At 38.2% G+C, this 22,988-nt stretch overlaps 3 protein-coding genes across 4 annotated transcripts in view; all 3 read left to right on the forward strand.

The window, feature by feature from the left end:
- The window catches only part of Ddr (discoidin domain-containing receptor 2), a 133,948-nt gene that overhangs the window by 99,025 nt on the left and 11,935 nt on the right, over positions 1-22,988 (forward strand). The window lies entirely within an intron of this gene.
- LOC6628284 (uncharacterized) lies at positions 22-1,306 on the forward strand. The gene is made up of 2 exons (XM_015172543.3): positions 22-362; positions 1,092-1,306. The coding sequence occupies exons 1-2, from the start codon at positions 121-123 to the stop codon at positions 1,144-1,146; spliced, it is 297 nt and encodes a 98-aa protein (XP_015028029.1). The 5' UTR covers positions 22-120; the 3' UTR covers positions 1,147-1,306.
- Positions 3,195-5,044, forward strand: Grl43a (Gustatory receptor-like 43a). The gene is made up of 2 exons (XM_002051304.4): positions 3,195-4,699; positions 4,752-5,044. Exons 1-2 carry the CDS (start codon positions 3,620-3,622, stop codon positions 4,932-4,934), a joined length of 1,263 nt encoding a protein of 420 aa, XP_002051340.2. The 5' UTR covers positions 3,195-3,619; the 3' UTR covers positions 4,935-5,044.

Consider the following 22,988-nt stretch of genomic DNA (forward strand, 5'->3'; position numbering starts at 1 on the left):
CTAAAATTTTTTTGTGAACATTCCAAGCCCTTTTCTATACAAAAAATTGCCATAAATTTGTAAACTTCTCATTTCAACAAAAGTATTGAAAATTCCTTAAAACAAATTCGTCGTATTATCATGGAGTTTCAGGAGTATTTGCACAAGCAAATGGCCATATTCAACTATCATTTACACTCCGATTATGGGCTGCTTATCAAAACAGCAACTTGCATTGCCTTTGGTGCGGTCTGTGGCTGGATTATGGGTCTTGTCACTTGGTTGCTATATAAGATAGCCAAATGGCAGAAAGTACTGCCTGTCAATTTTTATCACTATCAGGATGATTTGGATTTGGATTTGGAATTGGATACTGATATCGGGTATAATATGCAGATGCATGACAATGACATAGATACATCTATAAGCCCATTATTGGGAAGGCGACGCCATTGAGAGAACCGCTTTTCATTGATCTATCGGGTGTGTGTGTGTGTGTGTGCGTGTATGTGGTTAAAGTTTAAAGGCTTGTGCAAAACATCAAATGCACTTGCACAGCCTCCAATCGCTCTTAGACTGTCTCGAGTGGCAACAGGCTTGAAATTTAATACAGTAGCAAAAAAATTTGCCGCAATGTCATTAGCAAATTTGTATGCCATCGATGTTGCAACGTTTTAAATTCAATTACTCATACGCCATGCATAACACCCACAGCCACATAAAAGCTGCTCGACTCTTGGCATGTGTGTTTGCTTTGAACATGGCCACAGGCTCGAAATATTTAATAAACCATATCTTTTATTTTTTGCCTTCACCACATTTTGTACTAAATTTTATAAAATGCTTGGTTTTTGTTGGTTCTGTATATTGCCTGCTGTTGATTTTGCACAAATAGCCGGCAGCTATTTTTCCACAAATTCTATATAATTTATATATTGGCTGTCTTTTGCCGTGGCTGCTGTGTAGACACTGAAGGTCATGACTTGATTTGATATTAGCCTTAAAGCTTGCTTTAGTTTTTTTTTTTTTTTTTCCAGTGATTGCTTGTTGCCAATGGCACTAAAAAGCTTATACTTTATGAATATCAAATTTTAACGCGCATCTCTTTGCAGAAATTGCAAAGAAGAAAAGCTCAAGAGAAGAAGACAATATGTTCCATTGGTCTAGCGAAAAATTCAATGTAATCTCTGTTTAAGATATGCAAGTCTTGACTGTACACTAATATGCGAGTCTAAATGGCTAAATGTCCAAGCTTAATAGCTAAATTCAATTACTGCATTTGGAATAATCGCCCCAATTAATAAATAATGGAAATTTGTTGAATTATTGACAATAATAAAAATGTAATTGTTAATACTAAGTGGGTCTTGCAATCAACTAGTAATGGAAAACGTTTTGGGCAATTTTCGATTTTAAAAATGCCTCGTTTTTTCTGCTTGGATAAATCCAAGAAGACTACACAAACTTCATAGGTTGCCTTTACCATTAGACAAAGAAAAACAAGTAGAGTTCACTTTTCATTCATTATTCTAGCCCCAGTTATTAGCCTACTTTGAACATTTTGGCAACGTCGCATGTTCCATTGTTATTTAAAGACTATTGTCTATGCAAGTACTTGAGAAATGCTTACAACATTTCAGAAACAGACTCAGCAGGAGCACAGTAAAGACTTAGGAGAGCTGCGACTACCACAACCCCAATTTTCGAAGGCGAGTTATAATTGCAAAAATGTTACAATGCAGTGGGAGGGGCAGCCATATTGCGGTAAGAATGAAAGAGAATCTGAAACTGAATGAATACCACGACAAAAGGGTGGGTTGGCTCTGGAGCATTTAATCACCAAACCAACCCCACAGACAACCGCGTAATTCATTCAGTGGGTGCCGTTGAATTCAGAGCTTAAGCCTCCTGCGTTTCCCCACCCCTCTTGAAGGGGGTTGCTAGCAATCCAAATGCGCTTAGGGTGTCATAACTGCAATCGCGTCGTGCCGTCGTCCACGGGACACAAAACATCTGTCAGCGGGGCACATTTACAAAATGCAATTCCCGAAAAACTTGGCTTGCGCTTTCCCAGATGCAGAATAAACGGGGCCGGGCGCATGGAACTACGACTTAATTGATACATAAATAACAAGTTAGACTTTAAAAACGGAAACTGCTCGACTATAGACAAAAACATTTTAGATTAAAGCACAATCATAACTGATTAATTTATAATATAGCCAAATCGTATCTTGCTACATTATTGAAAAATGTATTTTATTATTGATGGATGCATTTTAAGGAATATTTACCAGGGATGGACTTTTGATATAGCTTATTTATAATACTTAAAGATTTAATATTTATTAGGCGCACGCCCACTCTCGAGTATTTTCTTGTGCCAGCTAAGCTATCTATGAAAAACCTTATACACTTCTTTTGAAATACTTTCCAAGGTATTTAAGTGCCAAGCCGCGACCAGACAACCAAAACACTCTAAGCCTTTGCCGGGATGAAGTGTGCAGGTTGTGCACGATTCATTAAGGTTTTTTATTTCATTGAAACATGAGTATTTTCATATATGAATGCGAATGCGCCGTCATAGAAAAAGTATATATTTCATATATATATATATATATATATATATTTATGATTTTCCCGTGCCGTGCGTAATGAGGCAGACGGCTTAGACGGGATGGGATTGCATAGGTTCGAGTGGGTGTGCGCATGTTAATGTTGTAGTTGTTGTTGTTGTTGTTGTTGTTGTCTAGGCAACGGCTCAGTGTACTTTATTTTTTATATGCAGCAGCAACGCGGCAACGTCAGAGTTGCATTTTCCGGCATTCGCATTTCCATTGGGAAAAAATAGCACTGCCAAGTATTCTACACGGCTAGGAAGCCGTCGTCTCTGCCCGCCCGTTTGTGTGCTCAGCCTCTCGTTTTGGTGCATTGAACCTACCCTCACTTACATTTGTCTGTGTATGCGGTTCACTTGCTATGAGATTTTCGTTTTTGGGAAATACTTTAGAGGCAAACTGTGTGTGTAATTTGAGGCATTTTTGCTTTGTCGAAGGAAAACAAAATTGTTTAGTTAAAAAAGCGAACGCAAAGGCCTTTGAGGGAACAAACAAGATGAAGGAGCGATATCTCGGATAGGCTTTAAAATTACTTACATTGCTTCTATAGAATATCATGAAATATCGTATAATATATATTATTAAGAAAATGAGCTAATCAAAATTCAAATACATTTTTACTTTCAATTTAGAATAATTGATGCACTTACCACAATTACAATATTGCATTTGCTCTTGTCTATTTCCCATCTAAGCCTTTTTCATATTTGGTCTATATAACATTATTTCCCACGCTGAATGCCTGTTGTTAATTTTGAATGTAGTCTAAGTTGTTGTATAGGCCTTTCGCTCTCGAAATATGCTAAGTAATATGTTATTATTGCTGATGCTTAAACAGATATCTTCCACACAATATTGATTTTTTTTTTGTTCTCTTCCTTGCACCGGAGAATAATTGTGCGCCAATTGGCTAGGTCATTTCGATTAATTCGCCTGTTAATGGTCAGCACATAAATAAGAAAAACTGAAACAAATCGACCTGATACACATCATGACCGGCTTTCATTTGTTCAATTGCCGTCATGTGGAATACTCAGGACATCAGGTTGCTGCGTAGCGGGCTTGCTCAGGCCGTCTATCGCCGTTTTTTTCAGTGTAGTGCCTGGCTGCTCTATGGCATCGCACGGGGCTGTCATTTTTTCAAGCTGCGCTACAATAAACAACATAAGCGAATGGAGGAGATGCAGTATCATCGCATCATCTCCAAATTAGTTGTGACGGTTAAGTGTTTGGTTTTTCTTCGCGATGCGGTGGATTATATGGTACTTGGGTTCGTCGTATGGATACATTTCTTTAGAGTCGAAGACAGCGGAGGGCAGAACTTTTTGATCGGCCTAGTCATGCAAGGCCTAACCATGTATGTACTGCGTCGTGTAACGATTTTTTTACATTCGCAGGAAGATCGCAAATTGATAATGCATCTGATCAACGAGATCTTCTTCATAACACGCACCATTGAGAGCAAGTTTGGCATGATTTATCACTGTGAGCTGTGCCTGTTGTGTGTTTACTTTTTCAAGCAGTATTTGTTGTATGTTATGCTGGACTCTATGTGGCACAAGCCCTACTTTCTATGGATTAACTTTTTCTACTGGATACTAATGGAGTATTGTAGCCTTGGCTATTTCATCTATCAGTTGATTTTGCTCAATTGGTATCGCAACTTTAGCTTCTTCTTGCAACGCTTTATCGAATATCATGGCAGTCAAAGTTTCATATCTGGTCGTTACCATCGCCGTCTGTTGTGGCTTTTCAAAATACATTTGCGCATCAACAATTTACATCAACATATCAAAAAGAAGGTCGCCTGGCTGCCTGCGGCCATCTACTTGGCAATTTTTACGAGCATTTTTAACATGACGTTGATGATTGAGTGCATCGTCTATGCGGGGGATGAAATCGAGAACAAAGTGTATATTATGTCAGATGGTTGCCTAGGCCCAGCTGTAATTCCAATGCTCAACGTATTTATTATTGGCTTGTGCACTGATCGATTGCGCAGCGAAGAGTTGACACAACAGCAGCAGATTGTACTCATAAATATTTTATATGTACGTAAGGCCTTCCCACACGATCATACACTCAAGGTGCTCAACAACGAGGTGAGTTGGGGAATTCATTTAACTCGGATGTCATCTTTTCGATTGTTTACAGCACACTTCGTTGATTGTGCATCAAAAATTGGAGCCGTTGCTCAATGTGATCATTTTGGATACCACCTGTGATCGTGAATTCGCCTTTGACTACTTTTTGACAGTGATTGTAACTGCGCTGTCCTTTGTACAATACACAGTTTCAACAGGTCGCATTCTTGATGAGTGTGTGACTCACAAATAGGCGAATCTCATAAGGTGCACAATCCAACAAAGACCTGCTGAAAGAAAGAAAAAATTGTTGTACATAAACGTGGCATTTGCTTTTGAAATAAACGCATCTCTGTGCAGGGAGTTTAGTATGAAAAATATTATCTAAAAAAACCAAAGCTTATTTTAACACAATATAATATAATTAATAATCAAGAATAATTTATGAAATTAAATATAAATTCTCACTCACTCTTTTTGCCACTCCTCATTTTGATAAGCTCGTTTCATACAACTTATCAACAACTTAGGGAGCGGCAAAAGAATTTATAAATTTTCACTCTATAAGAGCAACAGTTCAAACATTCAACAGTCACGTACCAATTCGACACACAATGTTTTCCAACAGTATAAAAAAAGACTATGCAAAACATTCAATTTTTGATACATTCTGCTGCTACATTTAAATTTATTTTTACAACCCTCCAGCAAATGTGCGCAGGCACACACACACACACCCTCAGCCTACCCGCCAGACGATAAAATAATAATCGATTTGACTTTGGTTTGAGTATTATTTTTTTTTTTGCTCTCTTTTGGTTAAAAAGCCCACAACTCATCTGAGCCGCCGCACAAAATGTAAAAAATGGAGCTCTGGCACTTCCTGCTGGGAATCGATTTTTGTACATTTCCCCAAACTGTGATGCTACCAAAATTTATGCGAATTTGAATTTGATATGGTTAAACTGTTTGCCTAGGCAACGTCAGCCATGCAAATGGTTTGATAAGAGCAGCATGAGGTGGGCAATGGGCCCGGGTGTTTCTGAGGGGCGTGTTGTAGGCTGTCATTGTGCCTAGCTTTGTCGCTTTTTAGTGTAAAATTAATTTGCTATAATTCATCAATGGACCCAGGCAAAGGATTATTTTGCATAAAAAATTGTGGCACTTGTCGATTTTGCATAGTCTGCTTTTTGGGTATGGCATCAGCAGCTGTTAGGCAAGAGCTTGGGCCCGATATCAAGCTAAAGAGTACGCGGAGAAGGTGGCCCAATGCCATTCGGTGTGTGTAACTGACGCACTTTGTGTAATTTATGGCTGCACATTTATTTTATTGAGTTTAATGTGGGCGCAGTTGTTGCCAGCGCCTTTCAAAGGTGAAAGGTTGGGTACACGGGGAGTGGGAATGGGGATAAGAGCCGTGCAGGCAGCTTGAAGGATGAGAACTGGTGCCCCATTGGCGCTTTGTTATGCCTGACTGAGCGCAGCGGCAAATGTATTACGTTTGAACAGGGATGAATGGTATTCGAAGATGCCACAAACACGGTTCATAAAATGAATCAGCGCTTCACAGACATTGGAATATTAAATTCCAATAAATATTGAGTGCACCAAATATTAAGAACAAATATTAATAAGAGCTCACAGCTCAACAGTAGAAGAATCCGTGCTGAATATAATCAATCAATCGACTCTCTTTTAGTAGTTAATTTTAAAAGCAATATTCTTTCATTATTAAATTACAAGAAATAATACAAATGATCGTCTATATTTTTTGAAATCTTAGAGGGAAAGCTAATTAGGCAATAAGAATTTAAGATCTAAGCATAGAATTTCAGAAATTTTCATGTAATATGCTATTCTATAAGGTCTTTTACTACTTTGCCAACAAATAATATACCTAAGCCTTAGCATTAAAATGTTTAATGCCAATTAAATGAAATATGTTTTGTATAAGCCGATTTCTATGACAAACAGGCAAACAAATTAAATCGTTTGGCCCAGAAACTTTACAAAACTCGAAACATAGACACAAACACCGCTGTTTGCTTTTTGTATATGTGTAAGTGTGTGCGTGTTCGTGTTTGTCTGATGTTGCCCAACAACTAATTAAGTATTCAAAAACGTTTTGGCATAAAGTTTAAATTGTCTGTGGACATGGGCCTGATGGCCGTACTTTGTGTACGGCTAGCTACGAAAATCCAATAATAAAGCCAAAGCTGCCGTCGTAGACGGCAACGCTTGACGCTCATAAATTATAGCAAATTATTAAGCAAGGAGTCAAAAAAGTTTGCATCGCACGCGCCAAAACGAAACTTGCAAGTACATTGCGTATACGTAATGCTGCGACCATGTCGCCTTGTGTTGCGGCGAATGATTTATTTTTATTATTATTGGCGGTGAATTTTAAATCAAAAAGCGCACAAATACTGTTGCCCAAATTGCGAGGGAGTCGCCCCCACAAAAACCAAAAAGAACACAAAGAGTAAGGGAAAAAAATTTGTGCTACAGTTTTGTGAGTTGCCTTCGGTGGCAGCTGCTTTTGTCATTATTAATAACTGTTAATTATTCACCATTATAACTATGGTTGAGAGCACGTTCTTGTTTGTCGTCTGCCCCAGTCACACCCCCACCAGCCCCTCTACCGACTGCTACCATTCAGAATTCTCTATGTACTTTGCCGCTCAAGTAAATTCTCTTTTCATATTGTTTGGCATCATATTTTATGTGCTTCTTAGTTAACGCCTGTTCGTCTCGCCTCATTTTCTCCCGCTCTTTCTCTCTCGCTCTCTCTCTCTCTCTCTCTCTCTGTCTCTCTGTCTGTCTCTCTATTAGCCATATTTACATATTATTAAAAAGTTTTTCAAGCTCAGACGACAACAACGAAGAGCGGGAAACTTTTCTATTTTGCCCTGGCTAAAAGTTATTGAAAATTCATGAATAATTGACATTTATTGCAGTTGGCACAAGTGATGGTCGATAATGGACGACCGGACGCCCACTCTAAAGTAGGCGTGCCATCTGAGATTTTCTCAGTGTGTGTGCTTGTATGCGTACGCCTGCCTGTATGTGTGTGTGTGTGTGTGTGTGTCGTTGCCCATTTATAGACATAAATATTAAAGTAGCTTACGTACTTAATTGTAAATTATGTATTCAATTAGTTATGCCAGGCTGCCCGAATTGAGAATATGGTCCACATTGATAGTCAGAGGCTGCAGTGAGACGAAGCGAATGCACTGATAGAGCTACAGAATATTCAATCAAATTTGTGGGTCTAATTTACAGTTCATGTGCAAAGTTTGCAGCTGGTAATTGTTTGGCATGTTCTTAATCATTTCTGCCAGCAGCCATTTATATTTAGTATTATTTTCGATTAGACCAATCTATTGCCTAATTATAATTCCAAAAATAAACATACTACAACTTAGACTTATTTTCGAGCAGTATGAAATAGTTCCAATCTGTTGCTCATATATAAAATACATTTTAAATTATATTATGGTATACAAATACTTTACTAATTTTATATTTAAGCTGAGCTTAAACTACTTTTTTTTCGAATGCTGTAAAGGTAAATGATATCAAGGATTACAATAAAATACGTATAAATAAATATCACGTACATAGTTTGAAAAGATTTTTCGAATGTCATTTAGACATTATTAATGAACAATTTATTATGAAAAGATTTACAACAAAATTTTTGTTAAATTTAAAATTCGAATTCAATCATAGGCCAAATGAATATTATTAAATAAAATAAATATTGCTCGTTTAAAAAAAAAAAAAACAAAAAGGCAACAAAAATATTTACAGCATTAAATTTATTCAATAAATGGCCAAACGACAAAATGTATTTAATTTTAGGCAATATAAATGCAATGTGGCTTCAGTCAGCTTGAATTTAGACACAAACAAGAAACTAAAGATTATTTCTTAAACAATCAGATATTTTGTTTCTCTGGGCAATCAAAATGCCAAATATGTCAAATTCTCAAACAAACAATTATATAAACTGTTCGGCAAATAGTTAAAAGTCAAGATAACAGCCAAGCCAAAAATCAATTTGATGCGAATATTTAAAGAACTGTCTAAGGCTAAAGTTTCGCATTTTAGTTGATGGCATTGCAGTTTTTGATTAAATGTGGCCCGCAGCGAGTTTACAGAATAACCGAGATATGACTAAAGAATCCCACTCGGTACTGTTGCATATTATGAAAATGTGGCAACCTTTCCTGTGCCACGCCCCGCTCTCTTCGCCCGTGAGTTGACTGCCTAAATATATTTTGCACATAACAAACAAATAACACCAGAGGGCGCTGTCAGTAGCATAAGCTCAGCATATCCGTTTTTGTTTTAGTTACAACTAACTGCATATGGATATAGTATTCAAGTGTGCGTGTGTTGCTTGTATGCATATGGTATGGCATACATATATATAAATTTATATCAAAACATTTATGTAGTAGTATGTAGACCGCATATGCTGACGGTTTGGAGAGCCGGCGCTACGCATTTCCAGGCATTTGCATTCAAATGCATTTAATTAAATCAACTAGAACCAACAGGAAAATGCAGCAACATCAGCAACGAGCTCAGCTCAACCCAACAAATGACCTTTTCTCACACTCGCATACACACACATCCCCAGGCGCTCAATATGAGCCTCATAACATTTAAAACAAAATTTATTTTGTGCAAATTTTGCCAGGTTCGTTAGTTTTAATTGTGTTTAGTTTTCATTTTCAGTGCAAGTTCGCACAGTGGCACAATTACGAAAATTATCCAGCAAAAACCTAAACAAATTCAAAGAAAGCCTAAAAATCAGATATTATATGGAGAAGCTATATATTCGTAAATGGAAGATCTAGCTGATTATTGCACTCTAAGCCAGAGACTTTACTTAATTTTTTAAAATTATTAGCCGCTATAGTTCAAAATTAATGAAATATTAAATATATAAATGTTTAGAAAGCACAGATTCGACGATTTCATAGATCTTGGAAATTTAGCTTTTAGATTGAGAGGAAAATCCATTACATCCAGAAATGTTCTAATATTTTATTCACATTTTCCTACCAGTGTACTTGGCCTTTGTTTGGCTTGACAACAATTTTTGCTATGCTTACAATTAACTTCGCCAAAAGTGTACTTTTTTTAGTCGACTGTTGATGCTTTTTCTGTCAATTTGACAGTTTTGGGATTGCGGTTTTTAAAAACAAGTGAGACCATTAAATAAAACACAAGAGCAGCAAAAGCGGGATCGAGAGTGCTGTCGACCTGTCTGATTGCCTGCCTGCCTGCCTGCCTGGCAGCCCGGCCGACTATCCTGAGGCCAATCCCACTGTCAATTAGCAATTGGCTGAAACAGCGTACCCGCATCAAGCTGTCAAAAAGTTAAATGTGAAAAAGTCATTCGTATCATTTATAATATTATCGCTAATTGAAGACAAGGCTGAAGGTGATGCCCAATGGCCTCCGATAAAAGCGCCATCTTGCCAGGCTGCATCTCAGAGTCCTTCCCTGCCCCTGCACCAATTCACAATTGAAATCAAATCAAGACTGTAATGAACCAATGATAACTTGACCTTGGTAAAAAAAAGGGTTTACATCAGAACATTGTATTCAAGTTTATTAACACTCGAATGCATTTTCTTTGTGGCAATTTGTTATTCTTCTGCACTGTTTCAGTTCCTCGTCTTAACTTGACAGCGGGTTCCAGCACAATGGGAACCAAGTTTTGAATTTTATTTTTGTTCATATTGTATTCATTTTCAAAAGGACATTCTGCACGACTACACTGATTTATTTGGGCCTCAAACAGAACAAACAGAATTTATTTGAATAAATACCGAAAGAATCTACAAGGGTTGATATGAAAAGTTTAAATGAATATTGGATTTAATATGTTCAGCAAGCAGTTAAATAAACATATTAACTATAGATTGTTTCTACGTATTATACTGTTTAGAAGTATATAAGTATATATTTATTCAAAGCCAGAACTTTCTAAGCACATCTCGTCTTGTTGTACCATAATTATCATCATACATGCGCCAACATTTTAGGAGCTTATTTAATTAATTGAAATGCCGTCTTGGCAGACTATGCCCACGACGACTGAACATCAGACACTCTGCGTGGGAGAACTCCCAAGCCCCCCACTTATCACATCCATTAGTGGGGACAGCGAGTCATAATTGTGCCAACATTTAGCATCATTATTTTTGCGCATTATCTTTGATCTTAATAGTTTGCTTTGACAACGTTTTTACTTTTTGGGGCTAGCCCGCAAAGCATTTAATGTGATTAATTAATTTAAAGTCCCCCGGGGATACGTAGGGAGCGAAATCATCTGCTCTCACAATGTTAAAAGATACAGCAAAACATTTCTACCCAATTCCTCTAATTGCCTTCAATCAAACGAGAACCTTTCATAAGACGCGTTGACAGTGACATTTAAAAATTGCGAAAGGAAGGGAAAAAAACAAAAGAAAACTAACGAAATTTTAATGCTGCCTACCGCAAGGTGTTTTTGAAAAATGAATGCGAAATACAGAGCCTGAATGCTGCTGCTCCAGCTCAGGTGGGAGTTGGTGTGCAACCCTTTGATAACTGACATCAGGTGAGCAGTGGCGGTCGCCAGTTTTGATGGACACGCCGCACAGGTACAGTCCGGACAAAAGCCCCAACTCAGAGCCATTTATCAACACGCCGCGGCGCCATTTTAACTTAATAAACAATAATCAGGCTGTAATTATATGATGGTAATGGCATAATGAGAGCCCAGACAATACGTCAACGTCCTTGTTTGGCTTGATAATTGAAAATGTTTGTAATTTTCGCCTGGCTTGCCTTTTTTGTTGTCTTGCTTTCCCTCAAACTTTGCACTTTTATCTGTTGCAAAACTTTTGTTGGCCTTTTTTTTTCATTTTCCTTTTCCTTTTTTCTTTTTGCTGCTGCTATTTTTATTGTTGTTGTTGTTGTTGGTTGCTGCTGCCACAAAAGTTTTGCGACAGTTTAGGGATTAGCAGTCCCGAAGTAGGCAACGTGAAAAAAAAAAAGAAAAGAGAAAAGAAAAGTTTCGGGCCATGTACAAATTTAAGTGCTAAAAAATTTGCTGGATTATGCGGCAGTTGATAAAGTTCTTCGTTCGCGGGGAATTAAATGTCAATGTTTGTACCTTGTTCTTATTGTTGCTTCAGAGTAATTCACTAATAGATTCCTCTACTAAATATTGGAATTCGAGGATGACACTAATGCTAAACTCAAGCAAGCACACGTGGGTCAGGCAAACAAAACTTTTGATTATTACTGGCAGCCCACTCACGGAAAACTTATGACAAACACAGCTGACAATGGCTGTGGCTTAGAGAGGGCAAAGGCAAGAGGTGGCTGGGCGGCTGAAAGGCTCTGCGGCCTATCAAGTTAAATATTAGGCGCATTTTACGCCCGCTTATTATTTTAAGCCCAGGCAAAGTTGAACTTTTAGCGCGAAACTAACCAAAAAGAAGCAACAACATTTTTGGCGAAAGGTAGCACAAGAATGATTATCTTTGCCAAGCACAGACTAGTTACATACTCTCTTAAGTCCGGGGAAAGTTAAATTTTTGACTTATTTTAAATGCCTGTTATACGAAATCCATTGTCATATAAATATTATTATTATTATTGAAAAATATATGAAAAATAAAAATAAATAAATTAGTTTTTTCTATAAATTGTTGGTTAATTTTGACAAATTAATCTGCCTTATTTAATTGCTTAATTTTAATTGAATTTTAAAAAATTAAACACTCTACTATTAAGAATAGTTGATCTAGCAAACAGAACTATATTAAATCTCATCATTCTGCTAATTAGAATTATCTACGAAATGAATAACTTATAACATGTTGAAGGGTATGAGAAGTCGAGAATTAAGAGAATCGGACGGAGGATAAACTCCCAGCGAAGCTGACGTACAAATAATTTTCGGTACATGCCAGACATAAGCCCGAAGCTGTTGCTTTGCCAACGACTTCGAAGTTTAAACTGAGTACGAGGTAAGCAAATAGGGATATTATGGGCGGGTAGGTAGGGGAAAATGGCACTGAAACTTTTCACTAAGATGCTTGTACTTGTATGCGCTTCAGCTGGCCGCTTGCGCAATTTAACTAAAAGCTCAATCAATCATCTCACATAGACGGCGCCTCCATGGCAATGCTTAATTTCTGCTTTAGTTCCTGCCGCGCAGCTGGCGATGCCTTTGTCAATGTTGTCATAGAGTTTCATTTCGGCCAAGGACCGTTTCGCCTGAAGAAGTTTTAAGCCGCTTTTCAAGGCGCTTTTTGAAGTTTATCTGCTCGGTTGGCAGGTTGGCCAGCCAGGCAAAAGCCCCATGGCTCTACCTGGCCAAAATGTGTGCTCTGCATGCATTTAGGCACCCGCTAGCAAACATATTTGTTCAGCTGCAAAAGGGTTGATTATTAGGCGCTGTGGCTAGCTCCATACCCCGAAAATTGTTGCGACTAATGCGCCCAAAGGCGGCTTAACGATTAAGTCTGCAACGTGACGAGGCCTTAAAGTAATTGCTTGGAAATGAGCCCAGCTTTTCATGTACATGCTGTGCAATTAAAATGAAAAGCCTTTAAGTAGGCTAAACAAAAGAAATATTTCGATCAAAAGGTGTGAGCGACCTCAACATGCCCTAGAAAAAGTACAGAAATTAAATATATACTGACAATTACCAGCCATCGTGCGGACATAAACTATAAAATGCCTGCATGAGCATGTTACATAGCTTTGTCCTCAGCAAATATGCCCAGTGCAGTACAGAAAGCACAAAAAACTATGCTTTATAAACTTACAGCTCGAGGCTGATGCTAAGTCGCACTCTCGGTCCCAGACGACGACAATGATGATGATGAGCGACATAAAAAAAAAATACAATAGAATGCAGGCAACGCAAACAAGAACAACGACAACAATAAGAATAAGAATATAATTATGTCTGCTTTTTGCAATTATTTCAATTATAAACACAAGCTGTTGCATTTGGCAGTGTGCCACATCAACAACAATAACAACAACAGCAACAACAAACAATATAAAGTTGCCGCCAGGCAAGAGGTGCAGCGGTGGGTGGCATTGGTTGGCGGGCTGATGCTCGCATAAAAATCCCTTCGCACAGTTTCCAGCTTGCAGCGTGCAACGTGCAGCAAGGGAGACGCTTGCATAAAATGAGCACATTAGCCTAAAAGCAGGCAGCATAAACTGTGCAAAACTCCGCCAGCGCTGGGAGCAGAAGGTGTTAGACTGAGCAAAGATATAAATAAAATATTATCGGTGTGCCGAAGTCGAAATACCCTTGCAAACAAAAGGCAAAATATTTCGTATGTTCATCGAAAATGTAAACAACACTTCGTTTCTTTGGCAGCTATATATTATATATCATCAATCCGGCAGAGTTATATATATCCCCATATTAGCACAAGTTTATAATACCCTTCACACTCTAATTTTAATGGGTACTGAGAATAAACACAAAGACGCCCCAGTGCATGCAGCCGTTTTTTATGTAACTGCCATTGCTACTGCTGCTGCTACTGCTGCTGTTACTGCTTCTGCTGCTACTGCTGCAGCTTGTTGCATATGCATGCCTAGGCGCAAAGCATGAAGTCTGGACAGCACAACAGCAACAACAACATAATTACTATATAAACTGAACGAGCTTTTGCCTGACTTTTGACTGTGTGCCTGTGTCTCTGTCTCTGTCTGTTGTGTTTATAATATTTTTGGCATGTGCCGGGAATTGTTTTTGGCTCACGTTTGCAGCAGCAACAGCAAAAACAACTCGTGCTCATAATAAAACTTTTACTATGACAGTAAAATTTTAATGAAATCACTGCAAAACTACAAAACACTTGTGCTACAAAACGTACCAAGGCATTCAGACCAGACCAGACTCGACCCAGACCCGACCAGACCTGAAAGTACCCAACAGGAATGTTGACTGGGGGACCAAGACTTAGGAGTACAGTGCACTATTATTGTTGTTGCTTTTGTAGAGGGACGTGCCAAGTGCATCGCAGGCAACTGAAGACAGCAGAACGTTGAAAAAAAAATTAACTTTGTTTGTTTATTGTCGCAATTTGTAACACATTTAAAATATTTATAAGGAGTAAACGCAATGTGACTAAAATATATCATCAGATGGAAATGGTAGTTTTAAGAATACAATGACACTATTCAAATCATATTGCCTTAAAAAAGAGTAAGACAATTACATAGGGTATGCCCACTCGGGAGATACTCAGTATGAATATACAGCAACTGTGATATATTTCATTTCAGCCCAACTCTATGAAATATTGTCTTTTAATAGAAGAAATGTTAAGATCCCGAGTTTCAAAGCTATATTTTACATTAGCGCTATAACAAATACAAACACCACATTTTTCGAGAGAAGATAAATATTTGTGTCTCGATTTAGCTCAGTTTATTAATAAAAACAATGTATTTTAAAATGTTCGTTTGCAATCTTATCAATTGATTTGATTGACGAATGGTGCCCTAGCTGCAGGTGTAACTTGTCGGACCAGTACCTCGTATTTACTGATCTGTCTCATAGGGAAATTCTCATACCGAATAAAGCACACCTTTTCCGACAGATACAGGGTGCCAATAAATATACCGCCATCAGTTCTGGCGCGGCACACGTAAACACGTTCATTCAAGGTGCTTGTGCCCACAGAAACAGCATTCCTTTCCCTGAAGCCATCGTAGCTGCGCACCCAGTGATAGCTGACGGTCTCATTGGCGACCAGCAACTCGTAGGAGGTTGCCTGATTAGCGAGTGTGTCGGTGTTGTAGGTAGTGTACCCAGTTTCGGACCTAACACGGGCCGGCAGAATCGAGCTTGAATAAACGACGCGTCCCACGTAGTTTTCATAGCCGTATGAATCGATGCCACCGAGAACTGCGTTTTCAGGGAAGTTTTGCGACTTATCCGAGAGGACCCAGCGGTCCGTATTATCGTACACTCCGCAATAAATGGTGCCCAGTAGCTGGGCAAAAATCAGCGTTAAAGCAATAAGTTTCGTTGGGGAATGGATTGTTATAACTGTCTGGTAACTGTGTAGATTTTTGATAGGTTTGGTGTTTATATATGCTTCTGATGGTTGTCAGAGGGAATCACTTGCTGATAAGCGCGGGGTAACCTTCTAAACTAAATATTGATAAGATATGTCAAATTTAGTATTTGAAATCGTAATACTCATAATGACACTCGACTAATCGTTTCTTCAGAATCTCAAATTTGATAGATATTAGCAATCTTTGTGTGATATGTTTTGATTGTTGTCAGCCAATCACATTCAAACGGTGGCTCTAAGACTACATATATTTGTATTCCACTCTTTTATGAAATTTAACACATTTTGCTAAATCGGACCCAATCATAACATTCAAGCTACACACATTGATTCCTCTGCGACAACATATAAATCTGAGGGCCCTTTACGCCACCTGTACTCCCCTTTATTGTGTTCTTGACATGCCTTGTACATCTCTCATATAAATCAAATAAGCTGGCGATGCTCTGCCACGCCCACCTCAAAAAATATATAAATCAAATCACAGCCATAAACCTAACCCAACAAACAAAAAGCTACAAAAGAAAATTGCCGCCCAAATGATAACCCCAAAAAAAAAAAACCGAAAAAAGGAAACGCTTGAATTAATTTGCATTATTAAATCGTTCGCATAAATCGCAGAGCAGCAACAACAAATACAATAATGGAATAACAAAAAAATATATACAATACGATAATTAAAACATCCCCAAGGATCTTGGAACTAATTGCCGCAGCCCTTTGGCAGTTGGCAGCGAGTGTTATAAATAAATAAATGAAAACCAAACCGAACCGAACTGAACCAAAGTCAACGCCATGCATAAATTATAAGCAAGTGTGGCTCTGGCGCCTTAATTTATGCTTTAAAATTTTATATTAATAACGAACAGCATGAAAATTGGCTCAGAGACAAACTGTAGCAGCGACAAATGAAAGCGAGAGAAAGCGAGAAGAGAAGAACGAGAGAAATTTGTTGCAAACGCACTAATTCAATAATTTATGCACATTTTTTAACACATGAACGCATTTGGGCAACTGCACGGATTCCAGAATCCTTTTTCTGACAGTTTTAATTAAAATTAAGTAAATGGCAATACAAACTGTGCAATTTCTACATACCCTGTAATTATGATAATAATCAATCTCGGAAGTTCTTCAAAAAATTGTAGTTTGTTGTTATGAAAAGATGTACTAAATAAATTCAACCAAAAGAAATAGAAACAAAAATAAAATAGCTATTGTTTTAAGAAAATAGCATAAACTACTTGAAGAATTAATATAAAATTCAACAAAATTAAAAAAAAAAATAATATAAACAATCGCAAACTTTATTAAGTCCTATTTTTATTCTTTCTCCATCTGCCATTGATTTCTTTGAGTTCACTATTATTCAAAAAAATAAAACTATAAAAAAGTATGCCCATACTGAGCTGTCGGCAAGTTGTGTACGCTCTTTATACATTTTATTTCAGGGTAAAATTCAATCCAGGGCACAGGAAGCATATTGAGAGAGGCACTTTTGGCTTGGCATGCGTTTCAAATTGAGCGGATTAAGTTTAATTACAATTTTTCGCTGATGGTGGGTGGGACAGCAGCAGCACACACACACACACACACGCAACACACGCAGGGAAACTATATGCAGGACCTCCTTTGTGCAACGCATTTGTAAGGGTTGTTCCTTTGTCTGGCTCATAAATGAAAAGTAAACCTTTATGCAACACTGCGGGATGCAATGCAATGCAGACCGAGACCAAAAGCAGAACCGCATTCAAAGCCAACCCCCCCAAAGCAACCCCCGGAGGGCCAAGCACACACATACGCACACACACACTTACACAGAAACAGGCGAGCATATCTGTTGAAAATTCGTTACGCACACGTGTTCAATGTTATCCTGTCGCCCAGTGCAGCTCCTGTTGCGCTCAGTGCTTATAATTGGATTTAGTTGTCGTTAAGTTTGGACTGCTGCTTATTGTTTCCCGCCGCTCGTGCATATGTTTGTTGTCATTATTGGCACCCAAAGACGAAAAGGCGACGACGCCGGCAATCTTCTCCAGCTTCTGCAGCGTGTGCCACTATGTGGTTTCTAATGGCTGTCCTAGCCTTAACGCATAGCCTTTGGGGTTGCGCATAGCGCCTCAGAGGCATTAACCATTGAAATTACAGGCTCCATAAAGAAAACTGATTACTTGACAGACACTGGCGACGTGTCAAGAGGGTGCAAGGTTAATTAAATTCAATGTTGAATTTTAATGTGTGTATCAAGCTCATAATGAATATGATTGTGTTGATGCCAATGGAATGATGCCCAGTCTTGATTTATAGCCAAAAGTAAACGCAAATAACTTGAAATATAGAAGTTGAGTCTGGGGATAGCAAATAAATGTACCAGAGTCTATTTGAGCTTATAATTAAAATAATAATTTGAATTGATGCAAATGTTGTTTCGACTCGACTCAAAGATGTTTATATGTTAATTTAATTATTGCAAAACACGTTTGAGCGAATATATTCAATGAAGGTGTATCAATTAATTGTACATTATTCCAAAAATTAATATTATTGGTAAGCGAATATTAAATTAAATTAAACTATACAGGTAACTTTTTAAATTCCAATTGCAAATCTAATATGTATCTTTGGATTTATAATGAAAAACATTAAGGTCCAGCTCGGTAAAAGTTCCTTTTTCATGCATACAACTCGATAATCAATAAATATTTATAAAATTTGGAAAAAATAAATCCATGTCTCTATTTAGGCACAGCTACATTGCTAAATTACATTCTTACTTTGTCGATTCATGCAGCTTATCTGCATTAAAGTTAATATTTTGATAGCCCGTTTCTAATGGCTTCTATCACCTTATAGCTGACACTTCTGGACACGGAACGCATCGAATTATTTACAGAGTAATTACGTTTAATGCTTTTCCCTATACTAAAGCCTGGCGTCTCTGTGGGGTCTTTCGCTGGCCACATGCTCCTCTAATTACTTTCGAAAATTGTGATCAATCACACGATATATATATATATATGTGTGTTTTATATATATATAAATGCACCCAAGCAGCCACACAGGCCCCGCATAATGACCAACCCGGCGTAGCGACTCGGGCAAACACCTCAGAGCCAAAGCCAGAAGCCAATAGCATGGCTAAAAGCATTTCTGCCTTAATCGTTTCATGTCGCGCGACAAGTTAACCCCCCTTACACACACACACATACACGAGTGCAGAATGATGGGGTAAATGGTTCGGTGGAGCTATGGCTGGTGGCACAGCTATAGCAACCACTACAGCTTTGGGCCGTGGTCAGCTGTGCGTCAGATTTGTGTAGATTAGCTGAACAGTTGGGTCTGGTGTGCCTGGCAGGCGCTCTTAGTAATAATTGCAAACCAATGACAGGGAAATTCAATTCAAAGGCTGCCAGGCGACACCACGGCAACAACCGAAACAACAGCAACAACACCAACATCAATAACAATAATAACAACAACAACATGCAGGCAGCTTGAAATTTCAATTGGATCGATTTGCGATTGACAAAAAGCGTGCCGGACCAAATGTTGCCTGACATTTTGGTGGCGGGGGACAACTCCACGGGATTTGCGTTTAAATGACCAACGCAATTATGGCCAAGCATAATTATAGATGGATGTGTGTGTGTGTGTGTCTGTGTGTGTGCCGTGCCTGTGCCATTCTGTGTTGTATTGGAAAATTTAATTGATTTAATCAAACAATGACAAAGATTAATGCGGTTTATTACCATGGACGTAGTCTGTGAGGGGTTTATAGCTTAATGCAAGTTTCATATAATTATCAAATTAAATATTTATAAAATTAACGAGTTCAAGCAAGATAGATAAAGGTTTTTTCATCTTGTTTTTTTTTTTTAAGCTGGCAAATTATTACGACAAATATATAAAATTGTGCTTAATACATAAATGTTGTAATTAGCGCAAGCGGCTTAAATGTTAAGTATGTATAAAAATTTATTAAATTACATAAATAAATAGCAAAAATTTGAAGAATAAAATGGGAGCAAACCAACATTATTCTCAATAAATAAACATAAAAAAATCTGAAATTAATTTGATTTGTAATCGCTCCATTTATAAATAGATCTGGACATCTAAACAAACGTTTGCCTCTTTGCATTTTAAAAACAGAAGAAACAAATCTTTTTATCTAAATTCGCTTTTATATTATTTACCTTACTCTCCCCTTTGCTATTGTCTGTACGTTACCCCACTGATAATTAGCTTGTTTGTCTTGCATTTTTGTCGCGCTCAGTGTGTGTGTGTGTGTTTGCCTTGTGTAAGCGAGATAATTGTTTATAAATGCAAAACTATAAATATGCAAAATATCTATATATATATATGAATGGGTATGCGTGTGTATTCAATAGCTGCATATTTACAAGCAATAATATATTAAATGGTAATTGTTTATGGCATATTATGGCCATTATGGTGTATGCCTTCATTTATTTTAATATGCCTTCAATCAACACACACGAACACACACACTCTGTCTCTCTTTTACACACAGCTAAAATTTTCAATCAATTGTCATTTGCATAAAATCAACATTAAAACGGCGGCGTCCTCCAACCACAAACAAAAAAAATAAAATAAATTTCAACCCAGCGAAATTTTAATTAAAAATCAACTTGCAACAATGGAAAACAACAACAATAACAACAACATCAACAAAATTGCCGAGAAACATGCAAAAATTGTTTTTGGAAAGGTGGAAAAGTGAAAGTCACTAAATTTGAAAAACGAAAATTACTGCGCGCGCAGAGAGAACAGTAATAAATTTCAAGTCAAGATCCCAGAGAAAAATACTAAAAAAAAAAAGCGCATAAATTAAACATAAAACGTTGCCAAGTGCAACGCTGCTCACAATTGGAGTTTACGGTAGTTAGTTAGTTTTACAGCAGGTGGCCTGTGGGCGTGGAAGGGGCCCCGGCGGGCACTTCGCTTAGACGCGCAGTCACCCGCGAGCCTCTGGCATTGCAGTGAAAGTAGTTAAAGTGAAAGCCCTCGAATGCAGGGCGATTTGCATAAATGCAAATTTATAGCGAATTGTGCGAGAGTCGCCGTTAAGAACCCAGGCACATCACTCAAACTGACGACGACGCACTAATGAAGCAACAAAATGGGCGTGGCACTAGCTAGAAAAAATAAGAAGGCGTTGCCTTTAAGCAGCGTGCACTGATTTGATATAACGCCCACCCTATAAAGCTAATGGTTTAGCAGTCCAAAGGCATAAAAAACATATAAACAAACAACAGAAATTTATGCGTATTTTATTTACATACACGATTTACATTTAAAGCTTTACATGTAAAAGCTCTTTGCATTTTCACAATAAATAAATTAACATTTTTTTATAACACAGTTTTTTACTTTCCAGTTAGCTAAGCCTTCTGTAAGCTCAAATTGCTACTAAATACTCTTTCGATAGAAGAAGATAGTATCTCGTATTGTAGTTTTTCGTTGACCAAGTTCAAGAACAGTCAAATCGCAAAAGTATGCTACATAAGCTTAACTTATCAGACACTTCTAAATTGTCTTAAAATCTCAACTAGTTTTAGCGCAAACCTTTGCTGGGATTATTAGCTTTTGGCTGTCAAATAACTCGAGATATTTTGCACATGAGCAACACCATGTTCTAATTTTAGCAAAGGTCGTTAAATAGAAGATCTACTCAGGAATCTACTTAGCCAACAAAGTGACGATAATTTGTTTCCATTATGAAATGCATAACACACTGTGCAAGTGTGTAATTATGTAATCTGCCAATCTATATTCAAATTGCGTTTCTCCTTTTTCACCTATATATACATCCAATTTTACACTCACTCAACTCATTAGCCTTGCAAAGTCGAATCAAAAACTTTTTGACTTTTGTTGGCCAACTTTGATTCCATTTATGGGCCCCATTCGACAGACATCTTTTTTATATTTTGTTTATTAAGAAATCTGGTATCCTGTTACTCTATGTTAGCAACTTTTATCAGAGTGACATAATTACTTAGCTTAGCGATGATTGTGGTTTTACAATTAGTTATACAATTAGGTTAACAGATTACAGAAACATATTTTGGTGTAATTAACGAAGCTTGTCACCTATACATAACGATCGATTAGGTCGGTTGGGTAGGTCCTCTTCAGTCGCCTTCTTCTTCGCCTCCTTAGCAGGCTCCTCGCCAGGATGTTTGGATGGTTGTGGAGCTTTGTTGAGTAGCTCGCTGCTTGCCTGTTGACTATGTCGCCCACCATTGGAACCTTGAGGTCCTTGGCGATGTCGCGTGTGCGAATATACCATTCGGCTCCAGTTATTTTGCGCAGGGTTTTGGCCTGAATGATGCGAATTTTGTTCAGGTGTGTTTTTGCAGCTATACCGTAAACTTGAAGCCCGTAACGCCACACTGGGGCAAGGATTACCTTGTAGATTAGGACCTTGTTTCGGAGCGAGAGTTTGTTTTTGGAGTTGAGGAGCCAGCTCATTCGCCTTATCTTAGATTTGATGTTGCTCGTTACTGCAGAGACGTGCTTACTAAATGTAAGTCGTCTGTCGAGAGTGACACCTAGGTACTTGTGTTGACGATATTGCTCTAGAAGCTCACCATGAAGAAAAAGTCCGGGGCATGAGTCCTTGCGTAGAGTGTGGGTAACCGTGGCGCACTTTCCAGGGTTCACTGCGATGTTCCATCTACAAGCCCAGTTTTCAAATCGCTTGAGGTATTCCTGCAAGAGGTCAGTTGCCACGTACACACATTTGTTTTTTGCAAGGATTGCCGTGTCGTCAGCAAACGTGGCCACCAGAAGGTCCTGCCGATCATTCCGTCTGCTTGCATTTGCTGTGGGCATGTCATGTGTAAACAGGCTATATAGCGTGGGACCCAAGACGCTGCCTTGTGGAACGCCCGCTTTTATGCGTTTGGTTTGAGAGGCTACTCCATCCTGCACCACTTGAAAGGTTCTCTCAGTTAGGAAGCTCGCAATGGTGCTAAATAGCTGCGGATTCAATTTGTCCTTTATCTTAGAGAGGAGTCCTGCGTGCCACACCCGGTCGAAGGCTTCTTGGATGTCAAGGTATGCTGCCACCACATACTCTTTCCTGTGAAAGCCGTCCAAAATATAATTTGTGACCCGATGTAGTTGCTCAGGGGTACCGTGTT

The sequence above is a fragment of the Drosophila virilis genome, chromosome 4 (genome assembly GCF_030788295.1).
Source record: "Drosophila virilis strain 15010-1051.87 chromosome 4, Dvir_AGI_RSII-ME, whole genome shotgun sequence".
Taxonomy (NCBI): Eukaryota; Metazoa; Arthropoda; class Insecta; order Diptera; family Drosophilidae; genus Drosophila; species Drosophila virilis.

What these genes read in the sequence shown, in the direction of transcription:
- LOC6628284 (XM_015172543.3), top strand. Translation starts at nt 121, where the DNA reads ATGGAGTTTCAGGAGTATTTGCACAAGCAAATGGCCATATTCAACTAT. An exon ending in GAATTGGATACTGATATCGG is followed by an intron (nt 363 to 1,091) that starts GTATAATATGCA and finishes ATCTCTTTGCAG; the next exon opens with AAATTGCAAAGAAGAAAAGC.
- Grl43a (XM_002051304.4), top strand. Translation starts at nt 3,620, where the DNA reads ATGTGGAATACTCAGGACATCAGGTTGCTGCGTAGCGGGCTTGCTCAG. An exon ending in TCAAGGTGCTCAACAACGAG is followed by an intron (nt 4,700 to 4,751) that starts GTGAGTTGGGGA and finishes GATTGTTTACAG; the next exon opens with CACACTTCGTTGATTGTGCA.